At 41.3% G+C, this 23599-nt stretch overlaps 1 protein-coding gene across 5 annotated transcripts in view; it reads left to right on the top strand.

Moving 5' to 3' along the window:
* MCF2L (MCF.2 cell line derived transforming sequence like) overlaps nucleotides 1-23599 on the top strand; it is a 398998-nt gene that overhangs the window by 325829 nt on the left and 49570 nt on the right. For 4 of the 5 annotated variants that reach the window (XM_069757895.1, XM_069757893.1, XM_069757896.1 and 1 more), the window contains 13 exons: nucleotides 3480-3570; nucleotides 9421-9540; nucleotides 13887-14003; nucleotides 14154-14303; nucleotides 14794-14918; nucleotides 16252-16366; nucleotides 17492-17611; nucleotides 18223-18414; nucleotides 19580-19771; nucleotides 19857-20016; nucleotides 20207-20283; nucleotides 20439-20509; nucleotides 20688-20754. In XM_069757895.1, coding sequence (XP_069613996.1) covers nucleotides 3480-3570; nucleotides 9421-9540; nucleotides 13887-14003; nucleotides 14154-14303; nucleotides 14794-14918; nucleotides 16252-16366; nucleotides 17492-17611; nucleotides 18223-18414; nucleotides 19580-19771; nucleotides 19857-20016; nucleotides 20207-20283; nucleotides 20439-20509; nucleotides 20688-20754 — 1597 coding nt within the window. Of the gene's footprint in view, nucleotides 1-3206; nucleotides 3308-3479; nucleotides 3571-9420; nucleotides 9541-13886; nucleotides 14004-14153; nucleotides 14304-14793; nucleotides 14919-16251; nucleotides 16367-17491; nucleotides 17612-18222; nucleotides 18415-19579; nucleotides 19772-19856; nucleotides 20017-20206; nucleotides 20284-20438; nucleotides 20510-20687; nucleotides 20755-23599 lie in introns of those variants that run through there. The other variant, XM_069757897.1, reaches the window with a different exon arrangement.

The raw sequence follows: 23599 nt of genomic DNA, 5'->3' as shown, positions 1-23599 counted from the left end.
CACTAAAATCCCACATCCTAGATATCACTGAATGAAATATTCCAGTTGTAAATCTTTATTAATTACATAGTGGAGTGTGTTGAAAACAGTAAAGCCTAAAAATTATCAACATAAATCACAACTAATATCCCACGGAGGTCTGGAGTTGGAATGATGCTCAAAATCAAAGTGGAAAATGAAGTTACAGGCTGATCCAACTTCAGTGGAAATACCTCAAGACAAGGAAATGATGCTCAGTAGTGTGTTTGGCCTCCACATGCCTGTATGACCTCCCTACAGCGCCTGGGCATGCTCCTGATGAGGCGGCGGATGGTATCCTGAGGGATCTCCTCCCGGACCTGGACTAAAGTATTCGCCAACTCCTGGACAGTCTGTGGTGCAACGTGACGTTGGTGGATGGTGCGAGACATGATGTCCCAGATGTGTCCAATTGGATTCAGGTCTGGGGAACGGGCGGAACAGTCCATAGCTTCAATGCCTTCATCTTGCAGGAACTGCTGACACACTCCAGCCACATGAGGTCTGGCATTGTCCTGCATTAGGAGGAACCCAGGGCCAACCGCACCAGCATATGGTCTCACAAGGGGTCTGAGGATCTCATCTTGGTACCTAATGGCAGTCATACTACCTCTGGCGAGCACATGGAGGGCTGTGCGGCCCTTCAAAGAAATGCCATCCCACACCATTACTGACCCACTGCCAAATCGGTCATGCTGAAGGATGTTTCAGGCAGCAGATCGCTCTCCACGGCGTCTCCAGATTCTGTCACATGGGCTCAGTGTGAACCTGCTTTCATCTGTGGAGAGCACAGGGCGCCAGTGGCGAATTTGCCAATCCTGGTGTTCTATGGCAAATGCCAAGCGTCCTGCATGGTGTTGGGCTGTGAGCACAACCCCCATCTGTGGACGTCGGTAACTCATCCCATCCTCATGGAGTCGGTTTCTAAACGTTTGTGCAGACACATGCACATTTGTGGCCTGTTGGAGGACATTTTGCATGGCTCTGGTAGTGCTCCTCCTGTTCTTCCTTGCACAAAAGCTGAGGTAGTGGTGCTGCTGCTGGGATGTTGCCCTCCTACGGCCCCTTCCATGTCTACTGGTGTACTGGCCTGTCTCCTGGTACTGCCTCCAGCCTCTGGACACTACGCTGATAGACAGAGAAAACCTTGCCACAGCTCGCATTGATGTGCCATCCTGGATGAGCTGCACAACCTGAGCCACTTGTGTGGGTTGTAGAGTCCGTCTCATGCTACCCCAAGTGTGAAAGCACAACCAACATTTAAAAGTGACCAAAACATCAGCCAGAAAGCATTGGTACTGAGATGTGGTCTGTGGTCCCCATCCGCAGAACCACTCCTTTATAGAGTGTGTCTTGACAATTGCCAATAATTTCCATCTGTTCTCTGTTCCATTTGCTCAACAGCATGGGAAATTGATTGACAAACAGTGTTGCTTCTTAAGTGGACAGTTTGATTTCACAGACGTTTGATTTACTTGGAGTTATATTCTGTTGTTTAAGTGTTCCCTTTATTTTTTTGAGCAGTGTATATGTTTTTCCAAGATGTCGGTTTTTGTTAAATGTTCTACTTATATGTATATGTTCTACTTCTACTTTGTCGTCCCACCAACCACATTTATCACCTGTATACTGTATATGAATGATTATTTTTGGCCTGGGTCCCTAGAACAGAGGACCGTCTGAGAATGGAGCACCTAGTGAGTGGGAACAAAATTCCTATACAAAGTTCCTATAGAGAGTGAATGAACCAATTGTTTCTCGTGTTCACCCTTGCTTTGCTCCATCAAAAGAGGACTTTAGCATAACATGACAATCATACATTTATTACCTATCTTCTTTTTCTTGGTAATTTATGTTGGTGTGGGGCAACCCCTTTAACTTTTTCAGCAACTTACGGTACATTAGGTCTTCTGTGAATCTTAGTAGATGGGCTAGCCTTGCCTCCCCATATGCATCAGCGAGACTTGGATGTCCAATGCACTGTCACCAGTTGTCCTTCCATGGACCACTTTTGGTAGGTATGACGGCTACATGCCTTATTTATAAAACCCAGTTTTTTAGCTATCTCAGTTTGACCCTTGTGAAAGTCACTCAGACGCCATTTTCCCTACGCTAACACATTAACTTTATGAACCGATAGTTATCCTATTGCTTAATATTGTCTATCCTCCACTTTGACAGCTATTGTTAGGAGCTAGCCAATGGTATTAACCTGTTAGTGGTTGTATTATTTTCTGTGATCTGTATAGTTTTAGTACAGAAGAAATGAAGTTCCTTCTCCTTACACCTTAATTCTAGCTTAATATTCGGATGTAGCAATCGTCGTCTTGACGTTTACTATGTTACGTACCATCATGCAATGAAAACTCCTAAGTTGACATCACATGCATATGTCATTGGTAGTGTCAGGTTAACCTTTATTAAATCATAGTACGCTATATAATACATTAAATGTTAAGTTAACGTTTGCAACAGCTAAAGTTTGCTGCCTTGGGCTTGACTCAATAGAAATAATTTACAATATGACAAAAATATCGGTTTTGTTGTATGGGTTGTTAGGTTTATTGGTGCTGTTTATCACAGATAGAAGATAAAAGAAAAAAGATAAAAAGATATATTTTGTTTTAATTTGAGTTAGATATGTATCAGTTTGCCACACTACTACTGCCACTAAATTGCCTAAATTGCTGCCCATTATGTAGTATTAAGTCATGAACTGAGATGCTATCCAGCGCTCATCGTGTGCTTGTTATTAGCTATTCTTGTCAGTCTTTTGCTTTTTCATTCTTGCAAGCTGCTGTGATTGGCCCCAGCCCCCAGTCAGATGCTGGCGCTGCACTATTTGCTTGCTCCTGAAATCCTCGATTGGAAGCAGCTAGTTATATGTTCATTTATACTCTGTGTCGAGTGCATATGCTGCTAAACAGAGCAGAAAGGAGAAAAAATAAAGGTCATTCCATCGGCGTCAGAGATGAGGATCTTCCTCACTAACCCAATGTGTTACGCTGCTGTGATTAAGGTGGAACCACTACCATATAAATAGATCGCTTCTGCAAGTCGATGGCTTCTTAAGCAAGGTGGATCCCGGGGAGCTGATCGCTGGATTGTGTGCTCCGCTTCCTCAATGCAGCTGCATGGATATGGAACATTTGCCGTTAACCATGAGAGGTGGCTCTTCTCTAAGACCATTATTGCAGTTGCCGTGAAAAGGAAATGTAAAAGCACCAAGGCTGCTGCAGATTGAGCCAAAATGGAATAATCGACATCGGATGGGTGGCAGGAGAACCCTGTATGGGAAGGTGACATTGATTCTGGGGGAAACTCTGTGCTTGCTTCATTGTAAATATCTGCTTTGGCTCTGTGAATAGAGGGTTAAAAAACTGCACCATAGTGAGGAGGCAGCGTCTGCACGTGGAATAATAATAACCGCAGCTTCTCCCTGTTCCTATTTTTACACCTAGTTTACAAGATGCAGGAATTGGCTTCATCCTAGTCATCGACCGAAGGCTGGACAAATGGACGTCTATAAAAGCATCGATACTGAGGATTGCCGTAAGTCCATGTTGTTGTCCGATTTGTATGGCATCATACACTATCTGAGCTCACCATACTGTGGCAATTCACAATTGCTTGCTGACGTTGCCTTTCATAGGGTGTCATCGTTCTCCAATTCTGGAGGCCTGTGTGATCTCCGATACAAATGACTTTTCCACCCATTTCATTTTTTGGTTATTTTGACTATGGCTTCAAAGATGCAGCAAGTGCTTGAAATAACATGGAATAATAAAAGGCCACAGTGACTGAATTGGAGCATAAAGATCAACCCAAAATTAATAACTACATTAATAAATTATCTAACTTCTAAATTTTCTAGTACTTGTTAGTATATGTATTCCTAGAGCTTTCTAATGCTGCAGGAACTAGAGATTCTGAGGCCTAGGAAATTGTAGACCACGTACCTGTCAATGATGATCTGCCGTAGCTTTGTGCTAGAATGAAATCATTAGCGAAGGAACAGTTCACCGGCAATACTTAATAATTATGACGTGATCCACGTAATTATAAGGAGGGTAATAAGTCTGCATTTTTTTCTACAGGTGGGGAAAAAGCCTCACCAACATTAAAAACATGGGGATCATTAGAATAAAGAGAATGCTAATTTAATGAGATTATTTCAACTTAGACATTAGATTCCTGGCTTGAAATTATTATGATTGGTCAAAAATACAAGGGGCTTGAAGAATGGATTAAGATGATCCATCACCAGGTTTCATAATACAAACAGCATACATTACTACATAGACTTACTAGACCTGATGAGGCTGGTGTACTTTGAAAATCCAAGTCAGAAGGTCTATATAATCTTCAAATTAAAATGAACATTTTATGAATACAGCGTGAGGTGCTCCTTTTACTGCGCAGTACAATAATGTCCAGTACATTATTTTATTTTTAGTTGGGGGAAACGTTCAAAAAGGATTACCGTATATAGCCATTCTGAAATGGATTTTTGTAAAGTAAATACACCAGCCTTTTCAGGTCTACAAGATGGATTTCAAAGGAACCGATCAGTTCCAGAAACTCTATTTAACTCCAAATATGATCTGCAGGTAAATAGCGTTAAAATCATGCTTACCTTCCTGCCTTACTGATATTTCTGCTACAGGGAGAAAATGAACTTAAAACCTTTATGAAAAGAAAAAAAAAAGAGAGTGCTTCTTTAAGAAACTGGAGCTTAAAGGGAGCCTGTCACTTCAAAAAAATGCTATTTATTTTGAACATATAGTGGTAATCTGCATGCAATTAGCATTTAAACCTTGGAGCGGTGGATACAGGTAGAAGTCTTATTGTCCCTGCAGCCCCTTGCTTCCATCCCTGGAGGTGGTGTGGGAAGGTTTGACGGTTTGCTCTGCACATGCTGTCAATCAAAGTGCAGGGGACTGATTACAGCCGCCTCACTGTGTAGTGATCAGTGACTGTAACCCGCTCCCTGCATCGCCGCAATCGCTGGAAGGGAGAATAAAACTTAATTTAGGCACTGTAGCCACTGCTCTAGGAAGCTGGCTACACAAGGCGTAAATGTCATTTACCTGCAGATTACCCCTATATCTGCAGGTAAATAATTTCTCAGAATAACTGGTTCCCTTTAATAAAGGATGATAATTTGAGCATTATAGTAACATAGTAACATAGTTAGTAAGGCCGAAAAAAGACATTTGTCCATCCAGTTCAGCCTATATTCCATCATAATAAATCCCCAGATCTACGTCCTTCTACAGAACCTAATTGTATGATACAATATTGTTCTGCTCCAGGAAGACATCCAGGCCTCTCTTGAACCCCTCGACTGAGTTCGCCATCACCACCTCCTCAGGCAAGCAATTCCAGATTCTCACTGCCCTAACAGTAAAGAATCCTCTTCTATGTTGGTGGAAAAACCTTCTCTCCTCCAGACGCAAAGAATGCCCCCTTGTGCCCGTCACCTTCCTTGGTATAAACAGATCCTCAGCGAGATATTTGTATTGTCCCCTTATATACTTATACATGGTTATTAGATCGCCCCTCAGTCGTCTTTTTTCTAGACTAAATAATCCTAATTTCGCTAATCTATCTGGGTATTGTAGTTCTCCCATCCCCTTTATTAATTTTGTTGCCCTCCTTTGTACTCTCTCTAGTTCCATTATATCCTTCCTGAGCACCGGTGCCCAAAACTGGACACAGTACTCCATGTGCGGTCTAACTAGGGATTTGTACAGAGGCAGTATAATGCTCTCATCATGTGTATCCAGACCTCTTTTAATGCACCCCATGATCCTGTTTGCCTTGGCAGCTGCTGCCTGGCACTGGCAAGGCAAACAGTTAATGGTAAGTTTATCATTAACTAGGATCCCCAAGTCCTTCTCCCTGTCAGATTTACCCAGTGGTTTCCCATTCAGTGTGTAATGGTGACATTGATTCCTTCTTCCCATGTGTATAACCTTACATTTATCATTGTTAAACCTCATCTGCCACCTTTCAGCCCAAGTTTCCAACTTATCCAGATCCATCTGTAGCAGAATACTATCTTCTCTTGTATTAACTGCTTTACATAGTTTTGTATCATCTGCAAATATCGATATTTTACTGTGTAAACCTTCTACCAGATCATTAATGAATATGTTGAAGAGAACAGGTCCCAATACTGACCCCTGCGGTACCCCACTGGTCACAGCGACCCAGTTAGAGACTATACCATTTATAACCACCCTCTGCTTTCTATCACTAAGCCAGTTACTAACCCATTTACACACAATTTCCCCCAGACCAAGCATTCTCATTTTGTGTACCAACCTCTTGTGCGGCACGGTATCAAACGCTTTGGAAAAATCGAGATATACCACGTCCAATGACTCACCGTGGTCCAGCCTATAGCTTACCTCTTCATAAAAACTGATTAGATTGGTTTGACAGGAGCGATTTCTCATAAACCCATGCTGATATGGAGTTAAACAGTTATTCTCATTGAGATAATCCAGAATAACATCCCTCAGAAACCCTTCAAATATTTTACCAACAATAGAGGTTAGACTTACTGGCCTATAATTTCCAGGTTCACTTTTAGAGCCCTTTTTGAATATTGGCACCACATTTGCTATGCGCCAGTCCTGCGGAACAGACCCTGTCGCTATAGAGTCCCTAAAAATAAGAAATAATGGTTTATCTATTACATTACTTAGTTCTCTTAGTACTCGTGGGTGTATGCCATCCGGACCCGGAGATTTATCTATTTTAATCTTATTTAGCCGGTTTCGCACCTCTTCTTGGGTTAGATTGGTGACCCTTAATATAGGGTTTTCATTGTTTCTTGGGATTTCACCTAGCATTTCATTTTCCACCGTGAATACCGTGGAGAAGAAGGTGTTTAATATGTTAGCTTTTTCCTCGTCATCTACAACCATTCTTTCCTCACTATTTTTTAAGGGGCCTACATTTTCAGTTTTTATTCTTTTACTATTGATATAGTTGAAGAACAGTTTGGGATTAGTTTTACTCTCCTTAGCAATGTGCTTCTCTGTTTCCTTTTTGGCAGCTTTAATTAGTTTTTTAGATAAAGTATTTTTCTCCCTATAGTTTTTTAGAGCTTCAATGGTGCCATCCTGCTTTAGTAGTGCAAATGCTTTCTTTTTACTGTTAATTGCCTGTCTTACTTCTTTGTTTAGCCACATTGGGTTTTTCCTATTTCTAGTCCTTTTATTCCCACAAGGTATAAACCGCTTACACTGCCTATTTAGGATGTTCTTAAACATTTCCCATTTATTATCTGTATTCTTATTTCTGAGGATATTGTCCCAGTCTACCAGATTAAGGGCATCTCTAAGCTGGTCAAACTTTGCCTTCCTAAAGTTCAGTGTTTTTGTGACTCCCTGACAAGTCCCCCTAGTGAAAGACAGGTGAAACTGTACAATATTGTGGTCGCTATTTCCTAGATGCCCGACCACCTGCAGATTTGTTATTCTGTCAGGTCTATTAGATAGTATTAGGTCTAAAAGTGCTGCTCCTCTGGTTGGATTCTGCACCAATTGTGAAAGATAATTTTTCTTGGTTATTATCAGAAACCTGTTGCCTTTATGGGTTTCACAGGTTTCTGTTTCCCAGTTAATATCCGGGTAGTTAAAGTCCCCCATAACCAGGACCTCATTATGGGTTGCAGCTTCATCTATCTGCTTTAGAAGTAGACTTTCCATGGTTTCTGTTATATTTGGGGGTTTGTAACAGACCCCAATGAGAATTTTGTTACCATTTTTCCCTCCATGAATTTCGACCCATATGGACTCGACATCCTCATTTCCTTCGCTAATATCCTCCCTTAAAGTGGACTTTAGACAAGACTTTACATAGAGACAAACCCCTCCTCCTCTCCGATTTTTACGATCCTTTCTAAACAGACTGTAACCCTGTAAGTTAACTGCCCAGTCATAGCTTTCATCTAACCATGTCTCGGTTATTCCCACTATGTCAAAGTTACCTGTAGATATTTCTGCATCTAGTTCTTCCATCTTGTTTGTCAGGCTTCTGGCGTTTGCGAGCATGCAGTTTAGAGGATTTTGTTTTGTTCCAATCTCCTCGCTGTGGATTGTTTTAGAAATGTTCTTACCTCCCTTCTGAGTATGTTTTCCTGGATCTTCTTTGTTCAAGTCTAATGTTTTTCTTCCCGTCCCCTCTTCTTCTAGTTTAACGCCCTCCTGGATTATGCGTAATCCAAGCTGCTGTCACTTCCTTTCCGCACACAGAACAGACCGTCATTTCACCATCAGGATAAGCTGCTGCCAGAGATGTCTGCCAGGGGCCTGTTTATCTCGCTTTACTGAAATAAACACGCATGCTGAGCCAAGTCATTGTTCAGGCATATTTATGGTGGAGAAACAATTATTTTGCTCCCAAGATATGAATTAACTTTATACCATATTGACGCCATTTTCCATGTAACTTACGGTAGATACTTTGCTTTGTCTTTTGCATTTTTTCGTGCAGAAAATCTTCTTTTAACAGTTCAAGAAAAGTTTCATGAACCCTCATACTGACTGTGCATTTGAGAATACTGTTTAACGTCTGCTTTTTGTGTGTTTTTATGTTCCACACAATGGAATTTTTAGTGCAGAATTCCAGTGTATTTGCACAAAAAAATCATAAAAAAATGTGTTGCCAAATATGCACTAAAAATGCATAAAAAAACGGAAATGCGTGTAAAAATGTCCACATAGGTGCCAACATACACAGAAAAAAAGCACAGTGTTTTCACGTGTGATAAAATGGCCTAAGGATTTTTATTTTGGAAGCTCTGGTTTTATTTCAAAAGGATCTACAACAGAAAACTCAGAATTCTGATGTGGATATACCTGTGAATGTGGAGGTCTAGCCCCATTCGACAGAGCTGCTTCTCATTGGGCAAATCATTGTCTTTTCCAGGCTGAATTTTCTAGAATAATGGACATGCTTATTGTCTTCACAAATCATTCTTCCTCTGTGTCCATAGCACGTCACTGAGGTATAACATATCCCATGTGTCTGCACTGAATGTGTAATGTTAGTGGAGTTATGGAAACCGAATTCCTCATAAAGTTTTGAACATGTGGTGTAGACTTAAAGAGGACTTGTCATGTTAAAAAAACCACTATTAACCTGTAGATATGGGTTTAATCTGTAGATTAATAGTGTTCTGAAGCTGCCAAGTGCTCGCACTGAGAGCCCCACTGCCTGAAGGAAATACATTTTATTTCTCCTTGTAGCCTCTAGCTTTCAGTCATAGGGGTGCGGCCAGCGTGACTTCAGTGACCTCCCAGTGCATAGTGAACATCTCACATTAGTTATGTTATTTCTTTATTATGTTTTTGATGCCCTTTATGTTCATGTTGCATCTTATAGGCATCATTCCCAGGGAACCTGCAACTAGTTATTGTTTTGCGGCCATCAGGAATACTTCAGCGAACCCTGTCAGACATTGCATTCAAATTAAACAAAGATGACTTTAAAATGAAGGTACCGGTAAGTGACAAGTATATGACAACCGACTTTTTGTTATGTTTTCTAAGACTTTAAAGGCAGTCTGTCTGCAGGTTTTTGCTATGTAATCTGAGGACAGCATGAATGATGTGTCACATGTCAGGCTGTGTGCTGTTTATTTACACTGAAGGTTTTCTCACCTGAACTATAGCAGCTACAACAGTGAGTGAGACCTAGCCTGACTCCGCCCCCTCCTGTGATAAGCAGCTCACTGTCAATAGACAAGGTAAATACAGAGCCTGGTGTGGGGGCGGGGTTAGCTTTCTCAGCTCTCCTGCATTGCTAAATCTAAGAACTCTGTGTCAGAACCACTGCACCCAGTAAACTAAGTGTTAAATCACTCGATTCAGGGTCTCTTTGCCTACATCATGCTGCTCTTAGATGAGGTAGCAAAAACTTGCTTACAAATTCCCTTTAAGAAATATGAGTTCTTTGAATATTTGGAGCTACTGCATTAAGTTTAGAAACCTAATGTAGAGCTAAAATTAAACAAACATATTTAGGCCAGACGAGCGTATTTTTGGTGCATTTGTGCTCCCATATAAGGCTTGGTTCAGATTGCGTTAGTGCAATCCGTTTAACGCCTAGCGCTAGCGGATTGCGCTAACGCAATGTGATATAAAGGGGTCGCGTTAAACGTCCCCGCTCTCGCAGATGTCTGCGAGAGCAGGGAACGGACCGCTGGCGCGCCTCGGACGCTGCAAGCAGCGTCCGCGGCGCGCCACAAAACACCGGCACATCGCTAGCGCGTGCCGAAAATGGCACACGCTAGTGATGCGTGTCCCCATTGCTGTTAATGGGCGCGCTAACGGACGCATTGCACGGCTGTCCGTTAGCGCGGTCCCATTAACGCAATGGGAACCTAGCCTTACCTATGCAGATTTTGTTGTAATAACCCAGACGGATAGCTTGCTAGTGGGCGATCAACTATCCAAGTGTATTTGTTTGTAAGATGGGAAAGTTTTGTTATAATAGTGGTTTAGACAAGTCTATTGATGCTGATTTTGTTTTCATTCTCGACTCTCGGTCTAGAAAGTTCAATATAATAATTGTTGGATAGACTATAATTTATTTCCTAATCCCATGTTGAACCATTTCCCAGCCAATGTCTTGTATTCCTATTTAATACCGTGAAATACTGACTGGTAGAAGATGTAAAGGCAGAATACTGTTTGGTTCTATGAAATACAAAAATGAACTCTCATCCACACTTGTGGACCATGTACTCTGATTGTCCCTTATATAGATATATTAATATAGCCAAAATATGTGATAAATGTGGTTTGGCTAATCTATTGCAGAAATGATCCATGCCTTCTTCACCTAACCCATGGTATAGTGTTATGGGAGTACCTGAAAGAGAATCTGTCAGTAAGATCAACCTCCCCAAACCTCAGAAATGGACATTCAGGTCTTACTTAAAGGGAACCTGTCACCCCGTTTTTTCAGATTGAGATATAAATACTGTTAAATAGGGCCTGCGCTGTGCGTTACTATAGATGCAAACTCGGCTTTGGGAAAATGGCCGCCGCGATCTCTTCTGCGCACGTGCGGCATCCCGCGGTGATTTTCCTGAAGCCCCGTGCAGCAGAGCACTCCATCTGCGCACGCGCGGCCCCAGGAAGATGGCCGCCCCCACCGATGACAGGGGGTAATAGCGCAGATCGCGCGCTGCTTCTTCACGTGCGCGCAGTGGATTCGTCACTGCGACATGCGCACACCACTACGCCACCAACGGAAAGCTGGGGAAGAAAAGAGCGATGTCACCACGCCCACCTGACCTGACCAGCCTGATTGACAGGTGAAAACGGCGACTTTGGTAATGTATTTCTCAGCATAGGTGGGGAATCAGGGTACACTACATACACTATAGTAACGCACAGCGCAGGCCCTATTTAACAGTATTTATATCTCAATCTGAAAAAACGGGGTGACAGGTTCCCTTTAATCTTCTACTGCATCCATCATTTCTGAGACATAAGATTTTCAGCGTTCTGGGAGTGACAATGCTTCCCAATCCTTTGCCTCCTGAGCTCGTTTCCCTGCCTAGGACTAGCCCCTTTTGCTTAATTGATAGCTTACTAGCTCATTTCCTTGCTTGGCGCCTGATGTTGCACTGACAGTGAACTATCAGTCAAGCTAAAGAAGGTGGTATTGGGTGTGTAAAAATGGTAGTGAGGCAGAGGCTCAGGAAGTGCTCTGTCACACCAGGAGTACTTATCTCCTCATTTGCATATGAATGAAAACACTAAATTATTGAGAATGCAGCAACAGATAGAAGATGTAAAGTTGTTGATGAAAAAATATGTAGACGTAGAATACATTTTTTTCTGCACTAAACCCCACTCTTGTCCTTTGCCAGATCTGTCTTTGCACCTTTATTGACGTGATTGGGGCCATGCTGTAATTCTCAACATAACCCATGATCAAGTGTTCTATTTCTGGTGAAAAAATGCAAGATATCATTTTTGTATAGTTACAGATGAGCAAATTGATTCACAGAACCCTGGCCAATTATGTCCCGTTAGCAGTTCATGGCCGCCAGATGGGAGCCCTGCAGTCTTCCTCCTACCTGCTAGTGTAACGTCATTATTGTCGTGTTTACACATGACTTATCATCAGACTTACTAATCAGAAGAGGCGCCGTGGATGCCATTAGGTAAGAGGAAATTTGCAGTGCTCCGATCCAGCGGCCCCGGACTATGATCGTGCCACTGGACCAGTGACCTAGGATCTGTAAATTGATTTTTACATACCATCTCTTGGACATCACAAGGAGATTGTGAAGATTGTGTACATTAGGCAGCTTCTAGGATGGAAATTACAGTGGGTTTTCAGAAACAAAAATAAAGTTGTCTTAATTCATTTTGTTGTTGGAGAATCCACATTACAAATGAAAATCTGAGAACTCCAGATAGCTTTCAGTATACTAAATTTTGGCATGCATACTGTATGTGCCAGCTCCAAATTTGTCATCAGAGCTAATGTCATCAGCCACGGGAAATGCAGTCACAGCACTGATAGACCTGAGTCAGGATGGTCGTCCAAACTGGAAACCGTAGACCCCCCACACACACACACACTTACACCGCAAGTGTTACAGGCGAGTTCCACATGCTTCAGTGTTCTGCAGCATTGTTCCATGAGCCATTATTGCTTTTATAGCTTTTCTTTACAATTGGTCAAGTCAGTAATTTGACAAACATGATGCGTGGTGGCATCTCATCACCGGGCCACACTGACAATCCCTAGACTCTTTTTTATGACATATAACATTTTTCTTTATAGATCACTTTATTTCATTTGATGATTTTGTTTCAGTTGGTGTGACTGAATTGACAAACCCACTAATAAGAAGGGGTGTTTCCATATTTCGTGTAGTAGTATGTAACTTTAGGCCACCTGCACACTTTCAGCATTTGGTCAGGATTTTACCTCAGGAGCACGACAGTCAGAGGAAAAGTATAATAGAAACACGTCACCACTTCTGTATTTATCACCCTCTCCTTGTTCTGCCTTACAAATTCTGAGGTAAAAAATTCACCAAATACTGAACATTAGTGATCACTGATGAGCGAGTATACTCATTGCCCGGGTTTTCCTGAGTACGCTCGGGTGGTCTCTGAGTATTTGAAACTGCTCGGAGATTTCGTTTTCATTGCCTCAGCTGCATGATTTACAGCTGATAGACAGCCTGAGTACATGTGGGGATTCCCTAGCAACTAGGCAACCCCCACATGTACTCAGGCTGGCCATCAGCTGCAAATCATGCAATCATGCAGCTGTTTCAACAAAACCTAAATCTCCGAGCAGTTACAAATACTCGGAGACCGCCCAAGCGTGCTCAGGAAAACCCGAGCAACGAGTACATTCGCTCATCACTACTGAATATGTGAAGCACTGTTCAAGGAATTTTCCAAGATTAGAAAAACATGGATTCTTACTTTTGAAACTAGTGCCATACCTGTCCACAAGTTTTGTGTGGTTTTGCGCATCAGCCCTACTCACTTCAATGGAGTGAATATACAGGTGTGGATCTGTTTTTATGGAAAAAAAAAATAAGTATTCATATTTTTTCTGACATGAACAACTCCATTAACTCCTTCAGTTATTTTTAAAAAAATGGTATATTTTTTTTTACTGGTTAGGGACATACAATGCGTACAACCACGCACACTGCTCATGATTGTACTTGGAGGACACTGCAAATTTCAGGCATATTGAGTCATACAAGCAGCAATACATTTGTACAGCATTAGTGCCAGTGTGTAGAAAATATATAATACCATGAAGTTCCTCTAATGAGTGCTTTCCATGTATGTACACAGATCATAATGCTGAATTCAGCAGCAGAATTACAGAACTATATTGACAAGTCACAGCTGACCCAGGACCTTGGTGGAACACTGGGTTATTGCCATAAGAACTGGCTATCGCATCGCACAGTGAGTGACATTTCCACATTTCCTTTTGCTTTATACTGTTGCTTTATTACAGGCTTGACTACCTGTCCAGTATCACTGTGAATGACTGCTTCCTGGTAATACCATGTTATTTATGCTTACTGTCGTATTGCACTGACTTTATCCTCATAGGCAATAGAAAGTTTTGCCCTGATGGTCAAGCAGACTGCACAGACGCTCCAGTCCTTTGGGACAGAATTAGCTGAGACCGAGCTGCCTAATGATGTGACAACCACCAGTTCTCTATTAGCTGTGCACACAGAGAAGAAGGAGAAAATGAAGGTGAGCAGCCTACAAGTCACTGGACCTCATATATCTGTTTTTAACCATATATGTGACAACATGTGGAAAACCAGAAGACTCAAGAATGTCACTAAGAAATGGCTATCTGGATGTAGGATAAGTTATGAAGTCCTATTTGCATTTCTGACACCCTATTTGTGTTTTCCAGACATATGAACCTTGCTAACCACACGTTTATAAACCTTGCTAACCACATGTTTATGAACTTTGCTAACCACATGTTTGTGCATGTGTGAAAAAGACGAATACTGCCAGGATGTAGGCCACTCAATGTCAAACGTGACTCTGTGGGTTTCATTTGTGTGAATGGCTCTGTCATGGTTCCCGATGGGATACAGTTTTTCTGGGTTGGATTCTGACAAAAACCCTGATGTAGTGCTCAGCATAGAGCACTGTATAAGTGTGAACTGAGCCGTAGATTGATATAATCTGTGTTAATCTAGAAGACTTTCATGTTTATTTAATACAGGATGATTTGGGATTGGCATTGAAGCAGGGAAATTACATCTTGGAACGGATCAGGCAGCCTGTTCTAGAGGACCCGGAATACAGAATGAATCAGGACCAGCAGGATAACCAAACAACAGTAGAGAGGTGTGAACATTCACAATTTCAGTTTTGCGCAAAAATATTCACTATGTAATTATTGAAATTCCAGATTTACTATTGCGGTAAGTCTGAGCTAAAGCTGGATGTTCTTTCCTTGCTGATGTCACTGATATAAATTGAAGTTTGTGGTGTCTAAGGCCGGGTTCACATTGCGTTGGTGCAGTCCGTTCAACGCAAACGTTAAACGGACTGCGTTAACGCAAGTCGCAAAAAAGATCGCGCTTATGTGATCGCACTAGCGCAGATGCTCTATCTGTGCTAGCGGTGACGGACCCTAAAACGCTGCAGACTGTGTCCGAGGGTCCGTCACAGAATGACGGCACATCGCTAATGCCTGCCGATTATGACATGCGCTACATAATGGCAGTTAATGGGTGCGCTAACGCATCCGTTACATAGCGTTAGTGCCGCTATGTAACTGATGTCGTCAGCGCATTGCCATTAACGCAATGTGAACCCAGCCTAATTGTGATGTTTTTCACATTGGTGACGTCTGTAGTCTCAGACGACTGTTTTTGTTAAGAATGAATGGTGAACTTAGGCGGCACTGAGGTGTTTTCCGGAGAATATGGTGTATTTCTTCCAAGAATAGTGCAATGCTGCTGCCTGTCCTTAGGTGGTCTAGTATTTCAGTCCAGTCTCATTGAATTATGCCATATTTTATTAATCCTGGACAATCAAGCCCCAGTTTGTACTGTTGTACTAGTTTCCTCATAGTTTCCCCATGTACCCAACCAGATGAAAATAGCATCAATTATCAAAACGGTAAATCAGAAAATGTTTTATTGCTGCCCATAGAAACAGAACTCGGCCTTAATTCCTTGAACTGTCCTGGTAAATTAAATTTGCACCTTTGTTGCTAGACAATAGAGACAGTATGCCTTTTAATAATAATAATAATAATAATTTTTATTTATATAGCGCCAACATATTCCTAAGCACTTTACAATTAAGCGGGGACATGTACAGACAATAAATTTAGTACATGTTAAGACAATTTAAACAGTGACATTAGGGGTGAGGTCCCTGCTCGCAAGCTTACAATCTTCAAGGAGCTTTTTTTGCCTTTTGGATGGTTTTTGATAATTCTACATTATTGTCTGATTCATGGCATCCGACGCTGGTGCCTGGAGAGGACCCCAAAGCCCCCAACCTACATAAGAAGACCCTAGTATTATTAATGGGACATGGATGACACTGTAGAAGATTTTGCTTTTGTACCCATGTGGCTCAAGTTCTGAAGTTGTAGCTGACTTTAAAGACTTTTGTGATTTGTTATGTTTGTGTCAAACATCTTGGCATCTTATTCTTTATACAGGCTTATTATGCAACTAAATGAAACAGAAACTGCGTTTGATGAGTTTTGGACAAAGCATCAACAAAAGCTTGAACAGTGCTTGCAACTGCGACATTTTGAGACAAAGTTTCGAGAGGTGAGGTGGATAATTGGAAATCCAGTTTCTCCATATACTGTCAGGCATAGACCTATTATCAACCTCATGTGACTCTTATTACTGTCCCTCACCCCAAATGACCCTGGAGGGAACAGTTATTTGGTAAACTGATCTCTGCTGGGTATTATGTTTATTATTATTCAGAACTAGAAACTTTGGGACATATAGTTAGACAGTGCCAACTTTTACTAAATAGTGTTAAAATTCACAATGTTTATCACAGTATTTCATATGTGATAAATCTGTCATATTTTCTGAAAGGTTTGGTTTAAGTCGATATCACCTATTAGATGGCTTACTTTCTGCCACAAATATTCTCCCCAATTTGGTGCAAATTTTGGCATGACAATGCCACGTTAAGTCTCGTTACCTTTACACTAAGCCACGTCTTTCAGTGAGGTCACACTCCTTATCAGACAAGGGACAAAAGTGTCTAAAACACATAGGCCCTGATTCACCATTTGTGTTTTTTTTTTTTTTAGTTATGGTACTTTTCTTGTTTTGTCTTGTGGTATCTGTTGCTGTTTTTTTGCCCCTAATTCTTCAAAATGGCGCACACAAGATCATGAACGGTCTTTATTTTTGTTTTATAATTTTTTTGCTCCCTTGTAGACTTACAAAAAAATAACATTTTCTTGAAAATGTCACACAGTTTGCACAAAAAATAGGCTGGTATAAATCACTTCAAATGAGAACTGGAGTATATTTTGCATAAAATGTTTTGACTTTTTGAAAAGTCGCATTTGTTGATTTAGTCTAAAACATTTAGAAAAACCACATTGATATAAAAAGCTGAAAATTAACTAAACAACAAAAGACAACTTTAAATTAAACTGGCGCAAATCCTATGTTGAATTTGTTGCATATGAAACAGCCATTAATTGAGATGTATTTATGCCACAAAACTGGTGAAAATGGATATATCTATCATGTCCATAGTAAATATGGTGCAAGTCATGAAAGACATCAGATTAGTGCAAATTTTAGCACAATTATGGCGCATTTAGCTTGATAAATTTCCCTGATTCCTTTTTATATATGTCCATTTCCCTGATATTATTATTTTCACTATTTTTGAATGTTTTGTTATCTGTTTCAACTTAGGTCAAGGCAACTCTGGACAATATTAATGAAAGGTTATCAACATTTAACGATATAGGAAATAGTTCTTCCCATGTGGAACACATACTGAAGGATCTCTGCACTTTTGAGGAAAAGGCCCAGGTAAGCTCCAGAGGACACTGGCAGCTCTCAGAGCAGTATTGTTCAATGGGGCAATGCAGATGAGGGAGTTTTTTCATGGACTGAATCTGTATATGAAAATAATCGTAGCATTCAATACATTTTTTTCGTATTGAATCTGATTTTTTTGTTCACCCATAGACTTCAATGGATGAGCTATTTAAGTCTATGGGTGCACAAGAAAAATCAGATGCAAAGTCACTCTATTACTTCTGACTTTTTGCACAATTACATCACAATTCTTTACATAGAAACTGTATATAGTTTAGTTAATATTTAATAGTCTAGTTAGTGTTTAATAACTACTGATATATATATAAAAAAGTCAATGTACTGGATAAATCTGGGGCGATATATATATATATATATATATATATATATATATATATATATATATATATATGCTAGTGTGAACTTGGCTGCCTGTCTCTGATTTAAAAATATATATACTGTATACATACAGAACTTGCTTCTATTAAACTATGTATATACAAAGGTATTGTTTTCTCAAAGCATTGATTCCGAAGGATATATTTCTATATGTATGTTTTTCAGCTATTACAATTGGTAAAGAAATAATCTTTTCTCAATAGGAAACAATACAGATGGCGCAGGTCCTAACAAGAGAGGGTGACCATCTTATCCTTAGTAACCACTATGCTGTGGACTCCATCCTCCCAAAGTGTAATGAGCTTCATCATCTATGTGGTGACATCAGTAGTCATAGCCAGGAAAGGCGAGAGATGCTTCACAAGTCTCTAGAACTTCACAGGCGTCTAGAGAAGGTTAGTGAACAATTAAAATTGCATGTGTCTGGGTTTTAATACATTAAATGAAGCAGTGTCGAAACGCCAGTCTTAAGGAACTGGTGCAACTAAGTATTAAATCGTGTTAGTCAATAAGTTTTTGCTATTTAATTTAAGAGAAGCATAATGTAGGTGACGAGATTCTGATTCCAGGGATGAGTCACTTATTAGGCTGTGTGATGTAGTTTCAATACAGTCAATGTTTTATCTGCAGTAGATTATCACTGCAGGACTAGGTCTCGTGTGCAAGCCAGTCCAGTTAATCTGTGCAACCCCGCCCCCACCACTGATTGATAGCTTGCTATCACTGTACACAGGTAGCTACCAATTGTGGGTGTGGGTGGGGTTATAGAAAGTTCAGTATTCTGACCACTGTTACTTTACATCTAAAGCAGAGGAAATGGGATTCTATCAAAACTGCACCAAGCAGGCTAGTAAGTAACACATCGCTGGAATCGGGCTCTCTACCCCTATTTTATAAACGACACAACGAAAAAAAAATCAAATGGCCAAAATTTAATTTTTTTGGCTGTCATAACATTGCAATAAAATGAAATAAGAGGCGATCAAAACATCCTACCCGCTTATGGTATCAATAAAAATGTCTACTCAGGGAACAAAAACTTAAAAAAATAAGCCCTCACACAGCCCCAACTCCCAAAAAATGAAAACGTTACGGGCCTCGGAAAATAACAAAAGCAAAATTGATTTATTTATTTTTTACAAATTTCCACATTTTTTCACCTCTTTAAAAAAATCAACAATAAAACCTCTGCATGTTTGGTATCTGCGTACTTGTACTAACCTGGAGAATCACACTGCAAAGTCAGTTTTACCATATAGTGAACATGGTAAATAAAAAAACAAAAACACTCGTGGAATTACTTTTTTGCAATTTCAACACACTCCGATTTTTTTTTCTCTCATTTTCCAGCACATTATGTGATAGAATGAATGGTGTCATCCAAAAGTAAAACTCGTCCTGCAAAAATATAAAGCCCTCACGTGGCTATATTGATGGAAGAATAAAAAAAGTTATGGCTCTTGGGTGAAGGGGTGGAAAAAGCTAAAATGAAAATCGCCAAATCTTGAAGGGGTTAATACCCATTTTGTGTTTTTTAATCATTTTCCCTACACTTTTCAGACTATGGAGTGGTGTGATGAGGGAATATACCTGCTGGCTTCTCAACCTGTCGATAAGTTCCAGTCCCAGGATGGAGCAGAATCTGCACTGCAAGAGATTGAAAAGTTCTTCGAGAGTGGCACAGAAAATTCTATCAAAGATTTGCCTAGTGTTCTTACACAGTATGAAACGATTCTCACTCTGGAACTGCAGGTAAGTCTTCAGTATTTCAATTTTTAAAATCCATTCTAAATTGTATTTTCTGGAAAATATAATTATATACATTTTTGCACAACAGGAACATGTTCAAAAGGTTTTCCAGAAGCAACAAAGTATGCAAGAAATGTTTGAGAAACGGAAAGGAAGCTTACGCAAGCTGGCGGCAAAACAAACGCGGCCTGTGCAGCCTGTGGCTCCTAGGCCAGAAGCATATGCTAAGTCCCCTAGTTCTTCTCCAGGTAAAATATAATAATTATCAGCATTACTTTATCACTATACATCGGTCTACATTCAATAGTTTGATCTTCAAATAACAGATCATTTTGGTTTATTTATTTAACCGCTTTTTGTTTTTAGCATATGCAACAAAACCTTTACTCTAGTGCATCCCACAAAATAATTAACCTGAGATTTGTCTCCTACCCCTAGTTCTCCAAAGGGCCTCTGAGCACCGAGGAAGTGCAGAAAACATTCTTCAGAGAAGAATGAACTATCGCAGAGCCAAGGTGCGTTGAGTGTGGCCTACTTCACAAACAAGGGATACACCTCCTACGAGGCTTGATGAGACTTTTTTTTAACAGGGATACACCTCCTACGAGGCTTGATGAGACTTTTTTTTTTTAACATAAGGTTTTTGAATTGGCATATGTTTTTCATGTAGAGTGAAGTTGATGGTCAAGTTAGAAGTTCTTCTGTGATGGATGATGAAGAAAATTTAGCAGTGCTGAGAAGGTACTCAAAGTATAGTATTGTGCTAAACCCCAGTTAATAATTGTATACCGCCCTATAATAGTTTCTAGAGTTTGTAAAATTTTCAGAGTTTATACTTTATGCATTTTTCAAAGCAATGTACAGTGTGTTGGTTGTGTTCTCCTGTATAAGATCCTGCATCTTTTTTTTTTGTTTCAAGGCATGTAATGAATGAACTCATAGAGACTGAAAGAGTGTATGTGGAAGAGCTCCTGTCTGTGCTCGAGGTATGCCATTTCTATAGATGTTCTATCGGAGCTCATTTTATTTATTAGTTAGTTAGAAAAGGAAAGGATTTCTCAGGCACTCCAACGAGGTTGATGAAAATGATTGTTAGGTTTTAATTCACTCCCCTGTTTTTAGCTGCACTTTATGTCTGAATAAAAGAACAATCATTTTACCAACCTCGTTGGGGTGCCTGAGAAATCCTTTCCTTTTCTAACTGTTCACGGCTGAGTTCACCAGCAGGATTGGCAACCAACTGGTTTCATTACTCCCATCCTCAGCATACAGCTTTCAACGCTACGGTGAAGCTCCCTGACCCTCTCTTCTGCAACTTATTAATTACTGAATCTTTATTATCTACCAAGAGTAAATTGCCCAGTTACTAAACACTAGTTCACACAGATGGGTAGTTCCATATTTCTTGGGAAATGTATTCCTATAAACGTGTGTCCATATATAAAAATCAAGAAAAAAATTCTAGTTTCTTCAATTTGAGATGTTTAAGAAAATACCGGATATACTCGTGTATAAGCCGAGGCATCTAATTTGGCCACGAAAAACTGGGAAAATGTATTGACTCGAGTATAAGCTGGATATGCATTGTCCCCTCATCCCTATTCTGGTATGTATGGCTCTCCATCCCTGTCCTTGTATACATGGCTCCTCATCTCTATCCTTGTATGCATGGCCCCCCATCCCTGTCCTTGTATGCATGGCTCCCCATCCCTGTATGCATGGCTCCTTATTCCCATCCTTGTCTGCATGTCTCCTCATCCCTGTCTTGGTGTCCATGGCTCCTCATCCCTGTCTTGGTATGCATGGCTCCTCATCCCTATCCTTGTATGCATGGTTTCTCATCCCTATCCTTGAATGCATAGCCCCGCATGAGAAAAGCATTAAAAAAACCTCCTACTTACCTTCCCTGTGTGCCCTCGCAGCATCCTGTTCCAGCTTCCAGCAGCTCCTGCGGCCAGGGCTGCCACTAGAAATTTCGGGGCCCCATACTGGCAAAATTTTCGGGGCCCCCTTGAGACTCCGCCCAGGCTCCACCCCAGCCCCGCCTCCAGGCTCCACCCCTCGAACTGTCCACAGTCCCACCGCTCTCTCTTGGAAAATCTCTACTTCTCACCTATCACACATTAACAGTTTCCATCACCAGATCACACATATAGCCGGCAGCTTTTGTTTTGGCCAAAAGATTTTTTAAGCCGCCACCAGAACACGGTTGACACTTTTGGCCGGGCCCTACTGTACTGTAACCTACTAAATATTTGTTAAAATATGCAATACAATTTAGGTATATTTTTATTTATTTTTCAATTTTTAAAATGACCTATAATACTACATACAAGGAACAAATACCACAGCACTATGACCAGATGACATATTACCACCACAGTGACCGAATAATATCAAATACAAGGAACAAATACCACAACACCATGACCAGACCCCATATTACCACCACATAGTGACTGAATACTACAATACTGATCAGTAATAAAAAAAAAAAAAAAAACACAATACTATCACCATCAGTGCCATTATACACAGGAGATCTGTAATTAATAAGCAGTGTCTGTGTACAGGTAATACAGTGATCACCGGTGACATTATACACAGGAGCTCTGTATATAGTATACAGTGTATAGTGTCAGTGTAAAGTTAACACTGACTCACCAGTGACGTCTCTAGGTGAAGTCCTTCATCTTTCATCCAGCACAGACCGCCATCATTTCTTCCAGCCAGGACTCGTCTCTGCAGGAAATAACACAGTTATCTCGAGTTCCTCTTGCAGAACACATTACTTAATTTTCACAGCCTCTACATTACACCACATAAAGAAGGTGACATAGTATCACTCTGCACAGTAACAGGACCTCCCCCCATTTAAAACAGTATACTCAAAAAATAAAATAAATACATCGCTGCAATAATAATATCCCTTAATTAGCCCCTATGGTAATATTCGCCATCCTAGCCCCCGTGTGTCTCATTGCAGGCTCCAGCCATATGTTCTCCCATCCTGCCCTCATGAGTATCCATTCTGCCCCATATGATCTCCCCATCCTGCCCCATCTGTCTCCATCGTATCCATCCTGCCCCATCTGTCTCCAATCCTGCTCCATCTGTCTCCATTCTGCCCCATCTGTTTCCAATCCTGCCCCATCTGTGTCCAGCACTCTGCCCCATCTGTGTCCAGCACTCTGCCCCATCTGTTTCCAATCCTGCCCCATCTGTGTCCAGCACTCTGCCCCATCTGTGTCCAGCACTCTGCCCCATCTGTGTCCAATCCTGCCCCATCTGTGTCCAGCACTCTGCCCCATCTGTGTCCAGCACTCTGCCCCATCTCTTCCCAGCACTCTGCCCCATCTCTTCCCAGCACTCTGCCCCATCTCTGTCCAGCACTCTGCCCCATCTCTGTCCAGCGTTTTGCCCCTGTGTCCAGCGTTCTTCCCTGGGCCCCCGGATCGCCGCTCTCAAGAAAAAAAAAAAAAAGAAGTTCTTCTTACCTGGCCGCGCTCCTGCGGCAGGCGAAGTCTCCACGCAGCTGCAGCGTGCATGCACTCGCCGGCGACTGACAATGATGTCAGACGCCGGCGACATGCACGCACGCTGCGGCTGATGTCAGCGCCTGCCAGCCTCAGATTGGCTGGCGGCCCGCGCCCGCACGTCAATAGCTTTAAACAGCTGCAGCGTCGGCGCTAAGGGCCCGGTTCAGCCTGCGGCTGCCGGTAGGGGCCCGGTGAGCAGATAAGACGGGGCCCGATGCGGGCCCCCTCTGCTCACCGGGCCCCATACGCCAGTCACGGCCGTCATGCCCTGATGGCGGCCCTGCCTGCGGCC

The sequence above is a fragment of the Ranitomeya imitator genome, chromosome 3 (assembly GCF_032444005.1).
Source record: "Ranitomeya imitator isolate aRanImi1 chromosome 3, aRanImi1.pri, whole genome shotgun sequence".
Taxonomy (NCBI): Eukaryota; Metazoa; Chordata; class Amphibia; order Anura; family Dendrobatidae; genus Ranitomeya; species Ranitomeya imitator.
Note: the sequence above shows the minus strand (reverse complement) of the source record. Positions and strands in the feature narration are given on the sequence as shown.